The following is a 17,790-nucleotide window of genomic DNA, read 5'->3' as shown; positions in this document are numbered from 1 at the left end:
CTCTAAGCTCAGACAAGTACCCATGTTCCGGTCGTGAAGTCCTTCTATAAATTAAACTTGTCTCACTGTTGCTGTTACCTCTCACTGTCAGGGCTACAGCTCACTACGTAGCCACAGGTATAACACTGAGATCTCCCCTCACTGCCTGGGGTCCCCCACTAGGGATGGACAGCACATCTGTCTAAATCCCCTCCTTGCTTGCAAGCCATTTCCCTCACTAAGAAATTAAGCTTCTGATTCCTGACTCTCCTGTCTCTAGCCTGCTCTGTTTGGGTCCAGCCACCCACAGGTCAGATGCCAGTTCTGTCCCACTCACAGTTTTAAGATGAGTAACAACAGAAATAATTATGATCAAAACCATGAGATTTCAACATGTGACTGCTCACTAATTTACCAGGAAAACTTTTCAAAAAAGTAACTGGGTTCAACTGCTAATTACTTCATACTTTACACTGTGCAGTAAAGTCATATGCTAGAAGGAGGTATTGTGAGCCTACACAAAGTTAGTATATTTATAAATAAATCAATCTGCACACACGGGTAAGTGGGTGCTGAGATAAAAAGGCAGACATCATAACTGCAGAAGCATATCAATTCCTTTTTATTTAATAAAAAAGAAAACCCAAAACATGAGAGGACAGTTATGGCACCAGTAGGATTGCACGTAGTCTACAACATCTTTGCGCCACTTCCCATCATCTGCACCTCATTCTTGTCCCTTTTCTCTTAGTCACACTTGTTTCCAGCTCCTTTCTTCCTCGGTGACTATCCCTTTAGACCTATCAGGGCCAAATGCCAACCTATTCAGCCTTTCTCCTCACTCAGGGACTAAGAGGTTGCTGATGACCCAAGAGAGAGATCCAAAAGCAGTATAGGTAATGTCAGATTCAAGGAGCTTTCCTAATTTTGGAGCTTTTTGTTCGTAAAGATTTTTACTATTTTGGATGGCCTGTTGTGAGTATGTAATTTGTAGATAAACGTGTAAGTGCTTGCTGTCTTGCCATGTCCAGAATGAAATGTACTCTTCTTCATGTTAACAACTCTCATTCTATTCAAATGGAAAAACAGAGGTAAAATCAGTGTTGGTCATGATCAACCCCAAATAAAACTAAGAAAAAGAGGTTTCATGAATACAACTGGCAAGAAAGCCTGTAAATTCTCCCATTATGGTCAACTACAAAGGACATCAGTCATACACATAAGTAAACAAAAATAAAAGTCAGTGGTCACTTGATATCAAGAATCAGCTGGCCCTGAGTTCTGGACTGGAAAGGTAGATGAGGAATTATAGTCGCAGGCTTTTTTTGAAGAGATCTCCAGAAAATATTTTGGTGATAGAAGAAGAAATTTCCTTTTGGTGCTCTTTCCATTTCAGTATATTTTCTATCAGTTCTTCTGTCTCTCCCTCCAAGACACTCATTTTTGTCAAAGCCCTATCCTAAAATATTTGAAAAGAAGAAGTGAGAAAATACATAAAACTGAATATGCAGGTTATACAAGTTTAACATGAAAATTAAACACTAGTGTTCAAAACTTCAAAGTTATTTGCAGCTTAGTATAAGAATAAAAACTCTAACTTCTGAAAAAGCATGACAAAGAGAATAAATATGTCAGCTTCAAAAAGTAAACAAGACACTTACTGAACAAGAGCAGTAGTTTATATAACTAAACTAAAGCTGAATAAAAAGAATAAGAAAATATGGTGCCAAAGTATACTTACCATATTTTTCACACTAGAGTTTAAACAAGGAATGTTTCGTATGGCCTCAATATGGGCTTCTAGTTTCTCAATGAAAGTCACTGCCAACTCCAGCAACTGTACCACATACCTAGGGAAGAGTCAGAAATCATGATGGAGGAGAGGGGATATCAACTATAACTTCAAGCAAAATTGTTTTCTGAATTTGGTTTTAATTTTTCCTCCTGCCAGAACTTCTGATCTCAGTGGAGAGGATTAAAACCTATCCTACAGCTTAACAATATAGACTTGGCTTTTAAAGAAATGTATGGATCAAAAGATTCAGCAATTATCTAGTTGTTCCCCCGTCTTTCAGGGGAGCCACATGCTATCCTTCCATATAAATAAATGTCCATTCATCTAGTTCATTACAGATCCAAAAGGAAAGAGACCAAATAACCATATTTGGAACTCAGCCCAACGACCCCCAATCTTCAAATCTACAGTTTTGTGTACATACTTGTAAATTAAGACTCTCCCACAATTTCAACCCATTTCAAACCACACAATTGTTGGTGGACTACAGTAATACCTTCCATTTAAAAACCATTCTGAGATGTCTATAATCAAACACTTTAAAATAACTATTTCTTCTTGGAGGTGGTGCTCTGTAGTGCTTATTAATTCCTATGTACCTCTACACTAATATTCATACATTATTTTACTGCTAGGTTCAAAGAGTGGTAGTGATTTGCTCAGGGCTAAGCCAGGAGTAGCTGGTAGAGAAAATATTAGGAATAGATTTTCAAGTTCTTGTTCTTTTACTTAACACCTTATATTTGAATAACTTTTTTTTTTTTTCAAACAGTCCCACACATACTATCGCATCTGATCCTCACAAAACCCCTTGGAGGCAGGTAAGCAATGCAGGTATTTTCTCATCCCCATTCAGAAGATAACAAAAGTAAACCACGAATGTCTCACCCATTGTTTTATGACCATTAAATGAGAAAGGCTCATTCAGAACTACAGTCTTCCAATTCCTAGCCTAGAAAAAGCACCTTGTCTACTACACACATTCTGCCATTAGGTGTACAAAAAATTAAAAATGAGATGAAACTCACTTCTTTTCTAAAGTCAAAAATCCGAATTTAATCTCTAGGTTCTAAGGAATGCTTCTGCCCATTCAGTCCTCTACCCCTAGAATTCCACCTCCACCCCAGCTTTTAAAATTTCTGCCTGTAGAAATAGTAACATTTCATATTTCTATAGCATTTTAAGGTTCACAAAGCACTTATTTCACAATAGCCCTGTGAAGCTGTTGCTTGGCTACTTGTTGAGGAAGGTCAGTCATGCAAGGCCTATATCCACTTTACAGATGAAAGAACAGATTTAGGGAGCTTATGGGACTTTCCTAGGGTCACACAGAATCTAAAAGTTGGAAAAGACTTATGAAGTCACTCATTCTAATCCATACTGCAACAAGAATGACCTCCACAAGAGTATGTGCCCAATGAGTGGTCATCCAGCCTTTGTTCAAAGACCTCCACTGAGAGGGAATCTACTGTTTTCAAGGGAGCCCATTCCAATTTTGTACAGCTCTAATAATTGGGAAATTTGCCCTACATCAAGTTTAAATCTCACTTTTGCAATCTCCAACCATGACTCCTGATTGTGCCTTCTGGAGTCAAGCAGATTAAATGTGACCCTCCCCCTTCCATTTGACAGATCTTCAAACCCTTGAAGACAATCTCTCCTGTGGAAATGGAAAGTCAAAAGAGTCTGAAAGATTCTTGACCTCTTTAGAGCTGGATGCAATCAACAACATCTGGAAAAAAGAGCATGTGAAGAGCCTGAGCATCCTTCCTGACACAGCCCTGCCCTGGATCTGCTTTGGCAAGCATATCCCCGTCTAATGGCTTGCGTGTCAGAGATTTATTTCAGAGGATCACAAAACAAAAAGTTATTTCTGGTAACATCTTCCCAAGAGTCCAGAATGGTCTCAGTGTAGAGACATTGATATAAAGGAGTCTGTAAGGAGGCCATCTGTTCTACTAAATCAAACTGATACATTTTGGTAATCAACAAACAGTATGCAAAACAGGATCTCACTTTCTCTATTTCTCTTAATTTTGAAATGGCAACAATGTGGTTCATTGTTGAAGAAAGATTTCTACAGTCTTAGTCCTTACCTCACTGAAATATGCCCTCCAGTTTTGCACAGATAACTCTCATAAAGATTTTGTACAGACAAAAGAAACAGCAGATGGGACAACATTCACTGCCTCTTCTAGGGTAAAACTCCAACTTCCATTTAGCATTTGGGCCCTTCGTTATCTGATTCCAGATTATGCTCCCTGATGCATTCTATGATTCAGCCAAATTGGATTACTGACTCCTATCCATAGACAATATTTCATCTCTTGCCTCCAGGCCTTGAACTTGAATGGGGGAAAAAAATCACATCATTATTTTTAGTAACTTGTAACTGAAATTTAGCATTTTCTTCAATTATTTAAAAACATTCTTCTGAAAAGGGGCCTATAGGCTTCACTAGACTGCCAAAATAGTCTGTGACACAAACAAGGATGAGAAGATCTTTTATCTCCTTTCTAGTAGTAATTCCTTTGACTATGACTCTAAAGGTAAAATGTAACAGGAAGAGCGCTGGTCTTATAACATGAAGGTCTTTGTTTAGCCTCTGCGCACTGATCTTGATTAGATATATGGACTTATCTATGTTTCTTAACTTTTCTAAGCCTCAGTTTCCTTAGATACAAAATGGAGATACACTTCACAGGGTGATGATGAAGAAAATCCTTTGTGAACTTTCAAGTCCTTTGTAAGTTTATTCCATGTCACTAAAGTTACTTTTTTCTAAGAGTTATTTGATTAAAGTAGACAGCAACTAACAAAAGAATATAGACCCATAACTTGAATTTTCCAAATCCTAACCTGTGGTAAATGGCTTCTATGGGCAAGTTCTCCTGGCACAGGGGTTTCATCAGCCGCTGTCGTAGGGCCCTCTTCTCCTTCAGTACAGTCTCCAAGTGTTGATTCATGCTTTGCAGAGTCTCACACTTTTGAGCTTTATAAATCAAAAGCAGTGAATGCAAAGAGTAAGCAAGGTAAAGGATGTTAATTATGAAGTTGCTAATCATTTCTTTTCACTTTATTTTTAGCAGTGATTTTATCTTAGGTAACTCTCAATCCTTCCCTACCCTTAATCCAAATCCTAATTACTTCACTTTTCCCAAAGCCCTTTTCTGATTTTATAGCCAAAGCCCTAGTTCTCATATATGAACTCTGCCTTCACACATCAGTATTCTAACAGTGCACCAAGAATCAATTATCTTAAGTGCTGTTTCAATTCTCTCAATACTCTCAGAATCCTACTGTAGTTTACAATTGCTTATTACTTCTCATGAAAATTGGTTACCGTGCTCTCTTTTCCACTTTCACAATTCTTTGATAATTATAATCTACTTTGAAGCTGAAGTGTTCTGTTCTAGCCAGGCAAATATAAGTACCATTATTCACTTATGCTTGATTTCTGGATCACTGGCTATATTATTTTTCCTAGGTGAAACACTTTCCCCATTCTTCAACATCAAAGCTTGTTCTAAACTTGCTCAGAATTATTTAATATGTAGGTATACATATTTCCACAGCAAGATGTTTATATGTATGTATTTCAACCACTCACATTCATGTATAGCTAACTATTCTATTTGTCCTATCTCTGTAGTACTGACTTTCTAAGGACAGGATCTATATCTTGTACTTCCTTTATAACTCCAGTATCTTTTAAAAAACAGAAATTCACTTATCAGAATTGTGAACTTAAGGCATTTATAAAAAGAATTACTAATTCATTCTTAGGGTTCTTAACCTGAGATCTGCGAATGCTTTTTAAAGGATACTGTGGTTCAAAAAAATTTCAGGTCATGTTGAATTTTCCAATTACACACACGTTTATATTACTTATGTGTAAATAGGGCTATAACAAACTGGAACGTGATCGCCCCACAGACCAGATGCACTTAAGTATAGGACTGAAAGTTCTTCACATCTGATTTAAATAAACAAGTCATTAGACTTGGAACACGGTGTGTACAATTCGTTTTTATCTTTTTTTTTCATTACCAACAGAGACCTAAGAATTGCTCATCTTCCTGTATTTTATATACCATTTTTCAAATTGATATCCTTTAACTTAGATTGTGTATAATAAATTAACTTTGAAACATTAAAATAGCTTATGGAAAAGAGAGTTATACCCTTTGTGTACCTCTTCACCATCTCCTATTGCCCAGCTTTTCATAATTCCATTTTTTTTTTAAAGTTCTATCAGAATATAAGAGATGAGGGGAGAAGACTGTTAATTTTTTGGTCATACTTACAAAAGTTATGGGCAAATGATGAGGTTGAAACTACCAATAAAGTAGGTTTTGCATTCATCAATCGTTTGTTCTTGTTTACTACCTGAAGTGCTCAAGATGTCAGATAAGATACAGAACAATGGCATCACAAGATCCCAGGCTTTACAAAAATGATATTAGACAGTGCTATGATCTGTCATTTTACAGTTTTATTTAAAGGTGCTTAGTCTCTCCTGTTAGCACAAATAATGAAAAGAGGGTTGAAATGTCCAGCAAGTATTTGTTTAACTAAAACCACTTACCTAGAAAGAAAGGATGAACAACATCTGCTGTATCCTTTTCTAGTGTTAAGAGGTCAATTTCTAAGGTCTTCTACAAAAGACAAAAATTATATTTGACTCCTTCAGAAAGTAGCTTGGGCAAAAAAGAATCACACATGAGTAAAACTACAGCACTTGGGCCATGTTGCTAAATAGATTTCATTGGAAAAAGGGGAAGAGAGAGGAGAGGGAAGGGAGGCTAAGCAAATAGAAAGAAGATATTCTGGCCAAACCTCTAGTAATTTAGTGACATGTTCCCCTTGGGTGGGGGTGGGTAATAAAGCAAGAAAGAAAGGAGGTCTGTTCATTTTAGAATCAGCAAGGTTTTTTTCTGGCAAAACTGGATACTACCACATATCAAAAGTGAAGACTTTACCTGTCTGATTTCAGCTTGCAAATCTTTAATCTGCTTGATTCTGGAGAAGTTTACAAAAAATGGAGCAGGATCTTTACACGAATCTAGCGTCTCCTATTATGAGAGAACAGAAGACAGCACAAAATTAACAAAGTCGCAAATATCAGAAGAAATTTCTGTGTGGGACAACCAACTCTGCCTCTAAAGTTGTATATAAATGAAGCAGTATGTATTTCCTGTTTTTCAAAACATCCACTACTTAGAAGGGTAATTACTCAATTATCTTTAAAATAAGACTAAAGAAGCAACCAGTAGAATTTATGCACAGGAATGAATACACATGTATACATGTATATGTCATTGATCATACATTCACAGTTGAGGATACCAACCCTGGAGTTACCAGAAAATCCCAGCTCTTCTACTCTTCCAAATCAAAATCCATCCTTGACTTCTTTGATCTCCTTGGGGTTACCACATGTATAGTTTCACAAGTGCATTTGACCTTTCAGGTTAAAGAAAATCTGACCACACTTTTCTCAAAAAGAAAAAGAGATAACAAGTACATGAAACAAGTTTCAGAGCACCCTCTTGTCCCAGGAGCCAGTGAAGGGTATGCTCTTCTCTCCTGCCACCCTGTTATAGCTCCTCCTCTTAGAGGGAAGGTGTCAGAAAAGGAGGGCACAGAGTATCAAAATTTACATCCTCATCCTTCCCATGCCTTAGGGCTAACAACTGAAAGGAAAAGAACAGTAAAGGAAAAGAAATGAGAGGCACTCTTACTAACCACTTTTCTTTGCTTTTTGCTCCTATGTCCCCCGTCAAGGGCTTCATCTCCTTTCAGCCTCGTGCAGCACAGAGCAGCCAGCACAAGGTCACGTCTTGGTCAGATTTACCACTTTTCTTCAATACTCTAAGGGGCTGTCATTTCACTGATGTAGGCATTCCTTCCCTGAAGGAGCCCAAAACCACTCTATGAATTAAAACGTGATATGTGAGAATTATCACTCTAAGGTCAATGGAACGACCTGCTCCAAATTTTAGCTAGACTGATCCCCAAATAACAGACATGACAATCCATTGCTGGAGAATGATCTCCAAAGTGCTGTGAGAGCCCTGGCCTGACCCCAAGTATTAGGAGAAGGCTTAACATTCTAACCTCCCAGAAATAGCCAATGATGAAGCTCATCTCCATTACATGTCACCACTCTCCTTCTTAACCTCTTTTCCTCCACTGTGCAAGCCCCTACCCTCTCCTCCTCTAGCTAGGTGGTACAGTGCACAGAATGCTAGTCCTGGAGCCATGACTGAGTTCTAATTGGACCTCAGACACTAAATTCTGTGACCCTGGGCAAATCATTTAATCTCTGCCTCAAGTTTCCTCAACTATAAAATGGGGATGTGAGGATCAAATAAGTTAATATTTATAAAGAGCCTGACACAGTGCCAGGCACATATTAGGTGCTTAATAAATGCTTGTTCTCTTTCACATTTCTTTAGTTAAGATTCAGTCATTTATGGCAGGTATACCCTACAGGTGCCACTGAAAAATTCCCACTACTTTCCCTTCCACAGCCACTGCCTCTTCCAGATGATCTCATGGCTGCAGCAGATGCCCCTACAAGAGTGGGCGGAGTTTACAGTGACTGGTAAGGAAGAATCCTTCCTCTCCTTTTTCTGTTTTGTATGGAATATCCTGAACCCCACAGGATGAGCAGGCACCAATGTTCTGTCATCTTCACTGCAGATCTCACAGAACAACCTCTGTCCCCACAAACCCAGCCCTCTTCCAAACTTGCCTCTTGTTACTGAGATCACTGTCTTTCCAATCCCCTAGGGGTACAACCTCAGTGTTATCCTGGTCATATTCAGCTCCTCATTCTTCCTTTATCTCACATATCCAAATGGTTACCAAATCTTGTCATTTTACTGTTACAACAACTCTCACTACTGTCCCCTTCTCGTTCCTCTGCCTCTCTACAATAAAAGCAACCAGGTTAGTACAGTGGATAGACATAAGTCAGGAAGACCCCAGTTCAAATTCTCCTTCAAACACCTAGTAGGTATGTGACTCAAGGCAAAGCACTTGAACTTTGTCTACCTCAGTTTCCTCACTTGTAAAATGAGAATAATTAGAACCTATCTCTAAAGTGCTACATAAACGCTAGCTATAATTATTACCAGGACCTAATCACCTCCTAACAGGTTGTCATTCCCCAAGTCTCTCCCTTCTCCAATGTCTTCCATATAACCAGTGAAGTTGTTTTCATAGAGAGCAAATCTGACCATGTCCCTCCCTTACTCAATAAATTCCAATAAATGAGATCAGGAGAAATGGAAGGTACACCTGTGAAACCCACTTATCTTTATGTGTATTTATTACCTTTTCACATAGACATATATGTACACATATGCATATACACACATGTACATATATATGACCAGATCTTACATCAATCAATGTGGATATGTGAACCTAGTGAATCCTATCCCCACGGGGAGCCTGGCATCTTCTCATGGTGTAAGGATTGTTTACACTGGGACTTGTCAGTACAACCAGAAGGAAAAGGGGTACGGCCAAGAAGACAAAAACCAAATTGCAGTATGGGAGTGTGTGGCAGCTTCTAAGCTTCCCTGGAAAGAGGAAATCCTGACTGTTTTAGAGATGTGACTTAGTCCTAGGGAAATAAGACTAACATGGACAGAGTCTAGACCTGCTGGGGAGAAAAGTTTCTATACTTTGGGAGCTGTTAGTGTTTTCATACATTCCAGTACTACACAATACATCACACTGTTAAAGGAACTGCCAGGATAAGGTTCTATTTTAAAAAGAGATGGGAAAAGAAAAAGGAGGAGAGAATAAAGTATTGTTCTCTAAAAGACAGGCATTTGAAATCCAGGAGTATTTTGCCTATAACAAGGGATTCGATCACTGTCTGAATATATATCCTCATGTATGTATATAGTTATACCCATGTCCAAATTTCATCTGCTAGAATTAAACTCTGTGTATGACCGCCCTTTCTTCTCAATATGAACAGAAAACATGGTTCCTGCCTGAGGATTCCAGAATCTAGCTTGGGCCACAGAACAACACACACCACATACAAAATAAATATTATAAGGCAGTACATAAATGGAAGACAGATTAGACAGCTCAGGCAGTGAATACAATGAAGTTTAGAGGTCAGTCTGGGTAGGTTGGAGTGCTTAGAAAAAGCTTCATGAATATGTAATTAAATATGTCCAACCAATGGGGGAGATGAGGGATTCATGCAGTGTGTGAAACAACCTGAATAAGAAATTTTTCTTTTTTTGTGTCATGGATAGTTGGTAGTGTCAACCAGACAGAACTGTCCTCTGGCATGTGGTTGGCTGGAGCCAAACACAGCAGGCTAGAGACAGGAGAGTCAAGAATCAAACAGAAATTTAATTTCTAAGTGACAGAAACGGCTTGCAAGACAGCACACAAGTGCAGGAGCCCACCCTAGTGGAGGGACCTGCTTAGTTAGAGCAGACAGATCTCCATAATTATAGCTCTAACACAGTGAGCTGTAGCCCTGACAATGAGGGGTATGAGACAAGTCTGATTCATAGAAGGACTTTACAACCAGAATGTAGGTACTTGTCTGAGCTCAGAGAATACCTGGTGCTGGTCAAACCAATATAATAATTATGTGATTTTGCCAAAGGATGAGATCATCCAGAGGGTGAGCACAAAGGATTGTTGTTATGCCAAGTTCATGGCACAACTTGTTTGCTGGGCCTCAGCTCTGGAAAACAGTACCTCCTAATATCCTGACATTTCCCCCTTTTGGCCAATGAAATTTAGAAGTCAATCTGTGTAGGCTAGAGTGCTTAGAAAAAGCTTCATGAACATGCAATTAAATATGTTCAATCCGATGGGGGAAGGGAGGGATTCATTAAGTGTGAAATAGTCTCAATAAGGTGTTTTTCTTTTTTGTGTCACGGACAGTTGGTAGGCTCCTGAAATCTATGGATATCTTCTTAGAATAATGGTTTTAAATAATTCAAGGAAATGCTAAATTTCAGTTAGAGGCTAACAAAAATAAAGATGCAATGTTCTTCTCATCAAAGTTTACAGACCCTTGAAACCTACCTTGGGATCCCATAAAGGTAGGTGAATTCTAAGAACCTTTGGCCTAAACTGAGTCCAAATGCACCCTGCTCTGCAAAAGGGCTATCTTTCCTTTTTACACACACACACACACACACACACACACACACACACACACACACACACACACACACACACACACACACACCCTATTTTCCCCATCTATCTCCATGATTATTTGGAAGGATGACTCCTAATCCTTTAAATTTATTTTGCCTCCATTTTCCTGTCTCTCAAGTACTTAATGATGGGGTGCTTGGGTGCATGTACTTGGACCCCAATTCCACAGCAACAACCATTATCTCCCTCCTGATACAGTAGCCAGCTGCCCCTACAGAATTTATTAGTTTGAACCAGCTGTGTACTGGCTGAATGGGCTGTTCACTGGGTCATAACGACATTTACTGCTAGCTGACCAATCACAGGTATCCTAGACTTAGCCATACATATACTCCCTTACATTTATCTTGTCTAACAAGACATTGATGGGGGCAGCCTGGTACTCCTTAGTCAGCCCTGACTAAGTTAGCTGACTTAATGACACTTCAGGCCTAAAACCACACCTCCATGCAGCCCCCACTTGGACTATTTCCCAATGAACTCTAGGTAAAATACCTGCACAATACATACTAAAAGTGCATGTTCCTTTAAGAACTAACCACTCCTTATTCCACTCTGAATCACCTAATTAACATATTTGGCACTTGTTTTACTATAGAATATCCTATGTAAACTTTACCTGAATCCTCCTAAGGTTACAATTTCCTAAAGAACTCTTGCCCGCTGAAAAGTGCAATAAATCTTTACCACCTTGACCTCAATAATGCTTGAATCCATGAATTTTTTTCCAGCCTGCCTATGTAGGGAACTCCAGTTTTGGAGTTCCTGTACTGCTATCTCTCCAGCCCTCATCAGTTAAGGTTCTGTAAACAGTGACTAAGATACATAAGAGGACTTTAGTAGGAAAATACCCTTTCATACCAGGAATAATTCTCTTTCCTTCTCAATTTCCCTCTTTAGTTAAAAAATAAAAAACCTCAATAAATAATGAAAAACCATATTTAAGTGGAACTTACTTACAAGTTATATATAATCTATCTCAATGTATCCAACACAACAACTCGGATGGACGAGTTTAAGCACTCAATCATAACTATAGTTTAAAATTTCTTTAAAGAGATCCTTTACCTTTGCCGCTCCAGGTTGATCTCTACATGAATAGAGAGAAGAGGATGGATTAGAAACATGATATAGACGTACAACTGGCAAGACTTAGTAACTGACTGAATGTGGAGGCTGATCAAGAGGGCAGTTCCTGAACCTAAGTGAGAAAATATTGTATCCTTGAGAGAAAGAGTTAATTATGAAAGCAAAGCTATTTTGGGGAAGAGGAGAGAAGGTATAACGAATTCTTTTTTGGTCATATTAAGGCTTAGATGTTAAAAGGGCATAGAAGTAGAGATCTCCAGCAGTCAGTTAGTGATATACAAACGGAGTTCAGCAGAAGGACAGGGACTTGATATGTAGATTTGGGCATCACCTGTAGAGATATGTAATTGAAGCCAATAAAATTTATGTAATTGCTACAGGAAAGGGTATTGTGAAAGAAGAGTAGTAGGACAGAATCTCATGGGTCACCTATGAAAAACGGGCAGGAACAGATGATGAAGCAATAAAGGAGACTGAAAAGAAATGGTCAGAAAGACAGAAAGAGAACAATACCCAACAAAGAAGAATCAGAAACAAGGAACTCAATGACCCAAAGCTGAATAAATTGGAAAACAAATTACTTAAGGGAAGAATTCTATTTGATAAAAACTGCTGGGAAAACTGGAAAGAAATAAGGCAGAAATTAGATTCAGACCAACACATTATAACATATTCTGCAATACATTCTACAAGGATACATGACCTTAATATTAAAGATCATGCTATTAAAAAAATCTGAAGAGAAGGAGATTACATGCCTCTCACAGCCACAAGTAGATGTAATCGCAACCAAGTAACAGACAATTATGGAAGATGACACAGATAACGCTGATTACATGAAACGCTTCTGCACTAACAAAATTAATGTACACAGGACAAGAAGGGGAGTAGTCAAATGGGGAAAAAATCTGTATGTCAAATTTTTCTGATAAGGGTATGGAATCAAAGGATATATAATCAATATATACACAGGGTATCCCCAAGTCCAGCCCTAATTCTTACCTATCAAAGCAAAAGACTGCATTAAGACTTTTGGGATACCTTCTATAAGGCCAGAAACCATTCCCCATTAGATAAGTAGTCAAAGGATATGAACAAAGAATTATTTACAACCTATATTTTTAGGTTGTTAGAAGAATTATTAACAACCTATATAAAAACCTATGCAAACTATTAGTTATATAAGAGAATACCTCAAATCACTAATAAAAGAAATGTAAATCAAAACAACTTTGAGGTTTCACCTTACACCCTGCCAACTGGCAAAGATGACAAAAGATGGGAATAGTCAAGTTTGGAAGGGTTTTGGGAAGACAGGCACATTAGTACATTTTTGCTGAAGCTGTGAATCACAACCATTTTGGAAAATAATTTGGAATTATGCAAGACCTAGAGATTCCATTACTAGAATTATATAGCAAGGAGGCTGTATATAAGAAGAGAGTCTCAAACGCATCAGAATATTTATAGCAGCACTTTTAGTGATAGCAAAGAATTAGAAGCAAAGCAAATGATTACTGATGGCTAAAGAAATTGTAGTTCATGAATGCAACAGAATCTTACTCTATTGTAAGAAGTGATGAATGTGATGAATACAGAAACATGTAAATACATACAGAAACTAATGCAGAGTAAAGTAAGCAAAGCCAAGAAAACAATATATACAATAACAATGCAATAGGAAAGAATCACCAAAAAAAAAAATCAAAAGTGAATTTTGGATAATTATAAAAAACCTGCATGACTTTAAAGAAGAGACATAAGAAGATACTTCCAATTTAACTTTCTGCAGAAGCAAGTCCACAGTTTCTTTTAACACTGCACAGAGTTTCACTTTTTTGAGGTAAGCTTATTTTTTCCTCTTCTTTTTCCCATTGGTCTTTAAAATATACTATTTATTATATGGAATAGCTCTTTAGGAAGGGAGAGAGATACAGGGGAAATTACGGTAACATAAAACACTTACATTTGAAAAAGTAAAGAGGTTAACCTTAAGAAGAAGGACTAGCTGTTCCCCAAAAACAAAACTAAGAAAACCCCTCAGAACAAAGGAAGAGAGACCAGATGAAGATGTAGAGAAGGGTTCTGAGGTATGAAGGGAAAAAGATGGAACTTAGAACAGGTGACTCTGTCTTTAATTCTTTTAATGGAGCACAAGGAACAGGCAAGAAAGGTATATTTTTTGCAAGCAAGGAGATCTTCCTAGACAGCTTAAATCATACCAAACGGCAATTTGCTAAGTCTGGCAGACAAGAACCCTACCACATTGGGTTAAATAGTTTTAAAAAAATAAAACAAATCACAGTAGAATATATGGTTCTGTACTTGGATTTATTTACTATTCAGGAGAAGACAAGATAGTTATTTAGGCAAAAGATCTAAATACATATTAAGTAAGCATATAGAATACTACAGAATTACAGATGCTTAGAATTGATAAGGGATCTTGAGGATTTTCAGTCCATTTAAAAAAGATTTCAAAAGATCTGGAAACTGAATCCCAGAGCTGACAAATGACCTCTTTGAAGTTACACTGATAGTGAAATTAGAACCTAACAATCCTTAGTGATGTTCTTTTTTCTACACAATAGTGACTCAGTTGAAAATTATCTGTACTTCCTTCTTCTTTCATAAGACCAGTCCCACTGACCACTGTGTAGCTTTCCATATAGCAAAATAGAAGTTATTATCTTTACTGTCCTAGTCCCAGTTGCAAATTTCCTATATAGCCTGGCTGAAATAAGAGGCTCATACACTTTAGGGCTGGAAGGGATTATTAGAAATCATCCAATCCACACTGCCATCCTCATTTTTAGACGAGGAAACTGAGACCCAGAGAATTTGCCTTGCCTAAGATTACTGGCCACGGTCAAGATTTGAACCCTGCACAGCAACACATTCTCTGCTTCGGTGTTACAGTCACAGATTGTTTTAGAGATGGAAGTTTCACTCTAAAGCAAGTCTGATAAAATATAAATGAAAGTCCAAACTTACCAGCACTAAAAAGAATCAATACATCCGCATACAAAAGAATTCTTAATGAATCAATCAAGGATCCAGTTAAACAGTAAGTCCCCTTGATGTGTTAAAAAAAAAAAAAAAGATTGCAATATATAAATTCAGAATTTATATAAAACCTTATCAGAATAGTGTTATGTAAAATATGGGACATCTATATTATCTCTGCCTCAAATAAAAAATTAAGTAGGCATTACAATCTGGGATAAGGAGTTTGGCTTTTCAAAAGATGTAAAACTCTGGGTATGGGAAAAGATTATCTAATGGGGCATTTTCTCGAAGGAAAGAGGTGAGGAACTCAAGCACACTCTGCTCAAGAGTCTGACTTCCTGTATCAGTTTAGGGGGAGTTCATTTGGCCCTGTGGTCAAGATTTCTTCAAATAAAGTCAGCTTTGTGATGTAGACAAAAGGAAACATAATCTTAGGATGCTTTACAAATAGAAGCATTAGTATCCAAAATAAGGATATGATAATTCCACTGTAATCTGTCCTTGACAGACCACTTCTAGATGACACAATTCCAAAGAGACATTGGGCAAGCTGGAGGAGATAGAGCTGGTTTGACTACATTTGTACTCTTAATGACCTCAAGCCAGTAAAGTTTCATCTTTACAAAATAACAGGATTTGTCCAATGAGGCTGTATGGATACAATTCAAGAAATACTAGAATATCTGAAAAATTAAATTTTCAGGTTACCAAAGAGCAGTGGAGAGGAACAAGGCAGTGAAAATGTAGTGTAGGGTATTATGTTATACAGAACTGCACAGCAATAGCAGTGCAAAAAGGTTATCCTTTGGGAGACTTGGAGTTGGAAAAGGAATTGGGCTAGTCATAGTGATGGAGTTCAGACTCTGGGAACCTCCCTGAACTCCCCTTGAATCTCCTCACTTAACCTGGCCTTTCATACTCAAATCTAATCTTCCCACTTAACCTGGTCTTTCATATTCAAATCTGTTACCCAACCTTGTCTGACCCTCCATTGTCTGTTACTTCTTGATTGCCCCACTTGTTTCCTACCCAAACCCTCCACAGTCTGATAGCCCCAACTGCCCCCAGCTGTCTCCCACTGTTGATTACACCCCAGTCTCATTAAGACCATCCCTGGGACCCCAAACTACTTGACAACACCTGGATTCTTCCCTCAGTCTTTTCTGTATTTAAGTTCCATCTCATCTCCATGAAGCAGCTCAGGTTCAATCCAGCTCAGGCTCTGTCTAGTTGAGATTGTATCTGGCCCACTTGTTAATACAAGTGTTACAAATGCTTAGGCTCCTTAAGAGTCAACCCAGTATTCCAAATCTTTAATAAACTTTGTTTTGCTTTGGCATTATGAAGGCTTGTGTTGAATTCATTCAAGCAGGACCTGGCATTTTGGTATTTTGGGGTCCCTAGCACCCCAAACCTCAACAATAGAGGATGAGATAACTGGTGGAAAACTCAAATGCACCATCAGTATGCAAGCAATGATAAGCGATTTAGAAGAAAGTCCCAGGTATTTAGAGAGGAAAGCTAGTAGTTTATTTATGGGGAAAAAAGGGTATGGGTTACACTGGATGAGAAGGCTAGTAGTATGGGTTTTGATCTACACCATTACCAAAAAGGGATTACCAACACTATGAAAATGACAAATTCATTGGAAAGTACTGACAAATTGGAATGTGAGCAGAACAGTGCAAACAGGACAGTGATAATCATTTAATATAAATTTTGGACTTTAATAAAGGTCCAGACTTGAACTAATCAATCAGACTGCTTTGCTTTGTTCTAAAAATGCCCTTTTCTGTGTCAGCAACTTCAAAGACCTGTTTATGATAGGATGCCTGCAACCAGAGTGGTGGGATTTTTTCCTTATCTTGTATCACAGAGACATACTATATAGAGGAAATTCAGACATCCTGGAATCATAAATTGCAACTGACACTACTTTGTTAATTGTCTTGTCTCACTGAATTTACAACTTACACAACTAAGAAAATTCCTTTCTCATGATAAAGTATATTTAAGCCTGATCATTCTTCTATCAGGAAGTCAGAAGTTTCTTCTGGCTCCAAGATCATGTAACTGCTAGCTTTAAGGGAATAAACTGTATGCATTTAGCCTGTTTGCCTTTTTCTTAACCAAACTTTCAAGTTGACAACAGTAACAAGAATATGACATGTAAGTACTGGTTGAAGATTTAAAATGAACTGAAACAAAGCAAAGCAAATTGAAACAGGAAAGCAATGAAACAATGACTACAACAATGGAGAGAGAAACAGAAGTGATTTTCATTGGAGTATATGCTACAGAGTATCTGGACAGAAAGAGGAAATAAATGAGGAGTTTGGGAAACATCACAGGCCTGACAGACGCATGAAATAGTAGTGGTGGGAGACTTCAATCCCAGACAGAGGCTAAAGTTTTCTCTTTCTGCCAAAAATGGAGCAGCCTTTTTGACTTGCTTTAGTGATAATTTCATCCATTAAAACATGGGAAAATTTTATTCTGTATATGAACTGGTTTTGGAACTGAACTGGCTGATAGGGTAGAACTGATGGGAACCTTGGGGGAAAGTGACCACTCCACTCTATAGTCTGTGACAGAGAAGATGATACCTGGGCACCATCTGAGATGTACCCCTAGATTTTGAAAAAGCAGATTTCAGAGGTCAAAAAAACCCCTAAAATTCCATAGATTAAAATGCTTCA

The 17,790-nt window shown here is 37.9% G+C and overlaps 1 protein-coding gene across 2 annotated transcripts in view; it reads right to left on the bottom strand.

Annotated features, from left to right (window-relative positions):
* Positions 1-578: 578 nt before the first annotated feature.
* The window catches only part of HAUS2 (HAUS augmin like complex subunit 2), a 23,171-nt gene continuing 5,959 nt past the window's right edge, over positions 579-17,790 (bottom strand). The window contains exons 1-6 of one of the 2 annotated variants that reach the window (XM_072623569.1): positions 7,523-7,708; positions 6,757-6,849; positions 6,363-6,432; positions 4,634-4,766; positions 1,721-1,829; positions 579-1,438 (exon numbers count right to left, since the gene is read on the bottom strand). In XM_072623569.1, the coding sequence (XP_072479670.1) occupies positions 1,286-1,438; positions 1,721-1,829; positions 4,634-4,740 (369 nt within the window). In that variant the 5' untranslated portion in view covers positions 4,741-4,766; positions 6,363-6,432; positions 6,757-6,849; positions 7,523-7,708 and the 3' untranslated portion in view covers positions 579-1,285. Of the gene's footprint in view, positions 1,439-1,720; positions 1,830-4,633; positions 4,767-6,362; positions 6,433-6,756; positions 6,850-7,522; positions 7,709-17,790 lie in introns of those variants that run through there. The other variant, XM_072623568.1, reaches the window with a different exon arrangement.

Source organism: Notamacropus eugenii, chromosome 7 (assembly GCF_028372415.1).
Source record: "Notamacropus eugenii isolate mMacEug1 chromosome 7, mMacEug1.pri_v2, whole genome shotgun sequence".
NCBI lineage: Eukaryota > Metazoa > Chordata > Mammalia > Diprotodontia > Macropodidae > Notamacropus > Notamacropus eugenii.
Note: the sequence above shows the minus strand (reverse complement) of the source record. Positions and strands in the feature narration are given on the sequence as shown.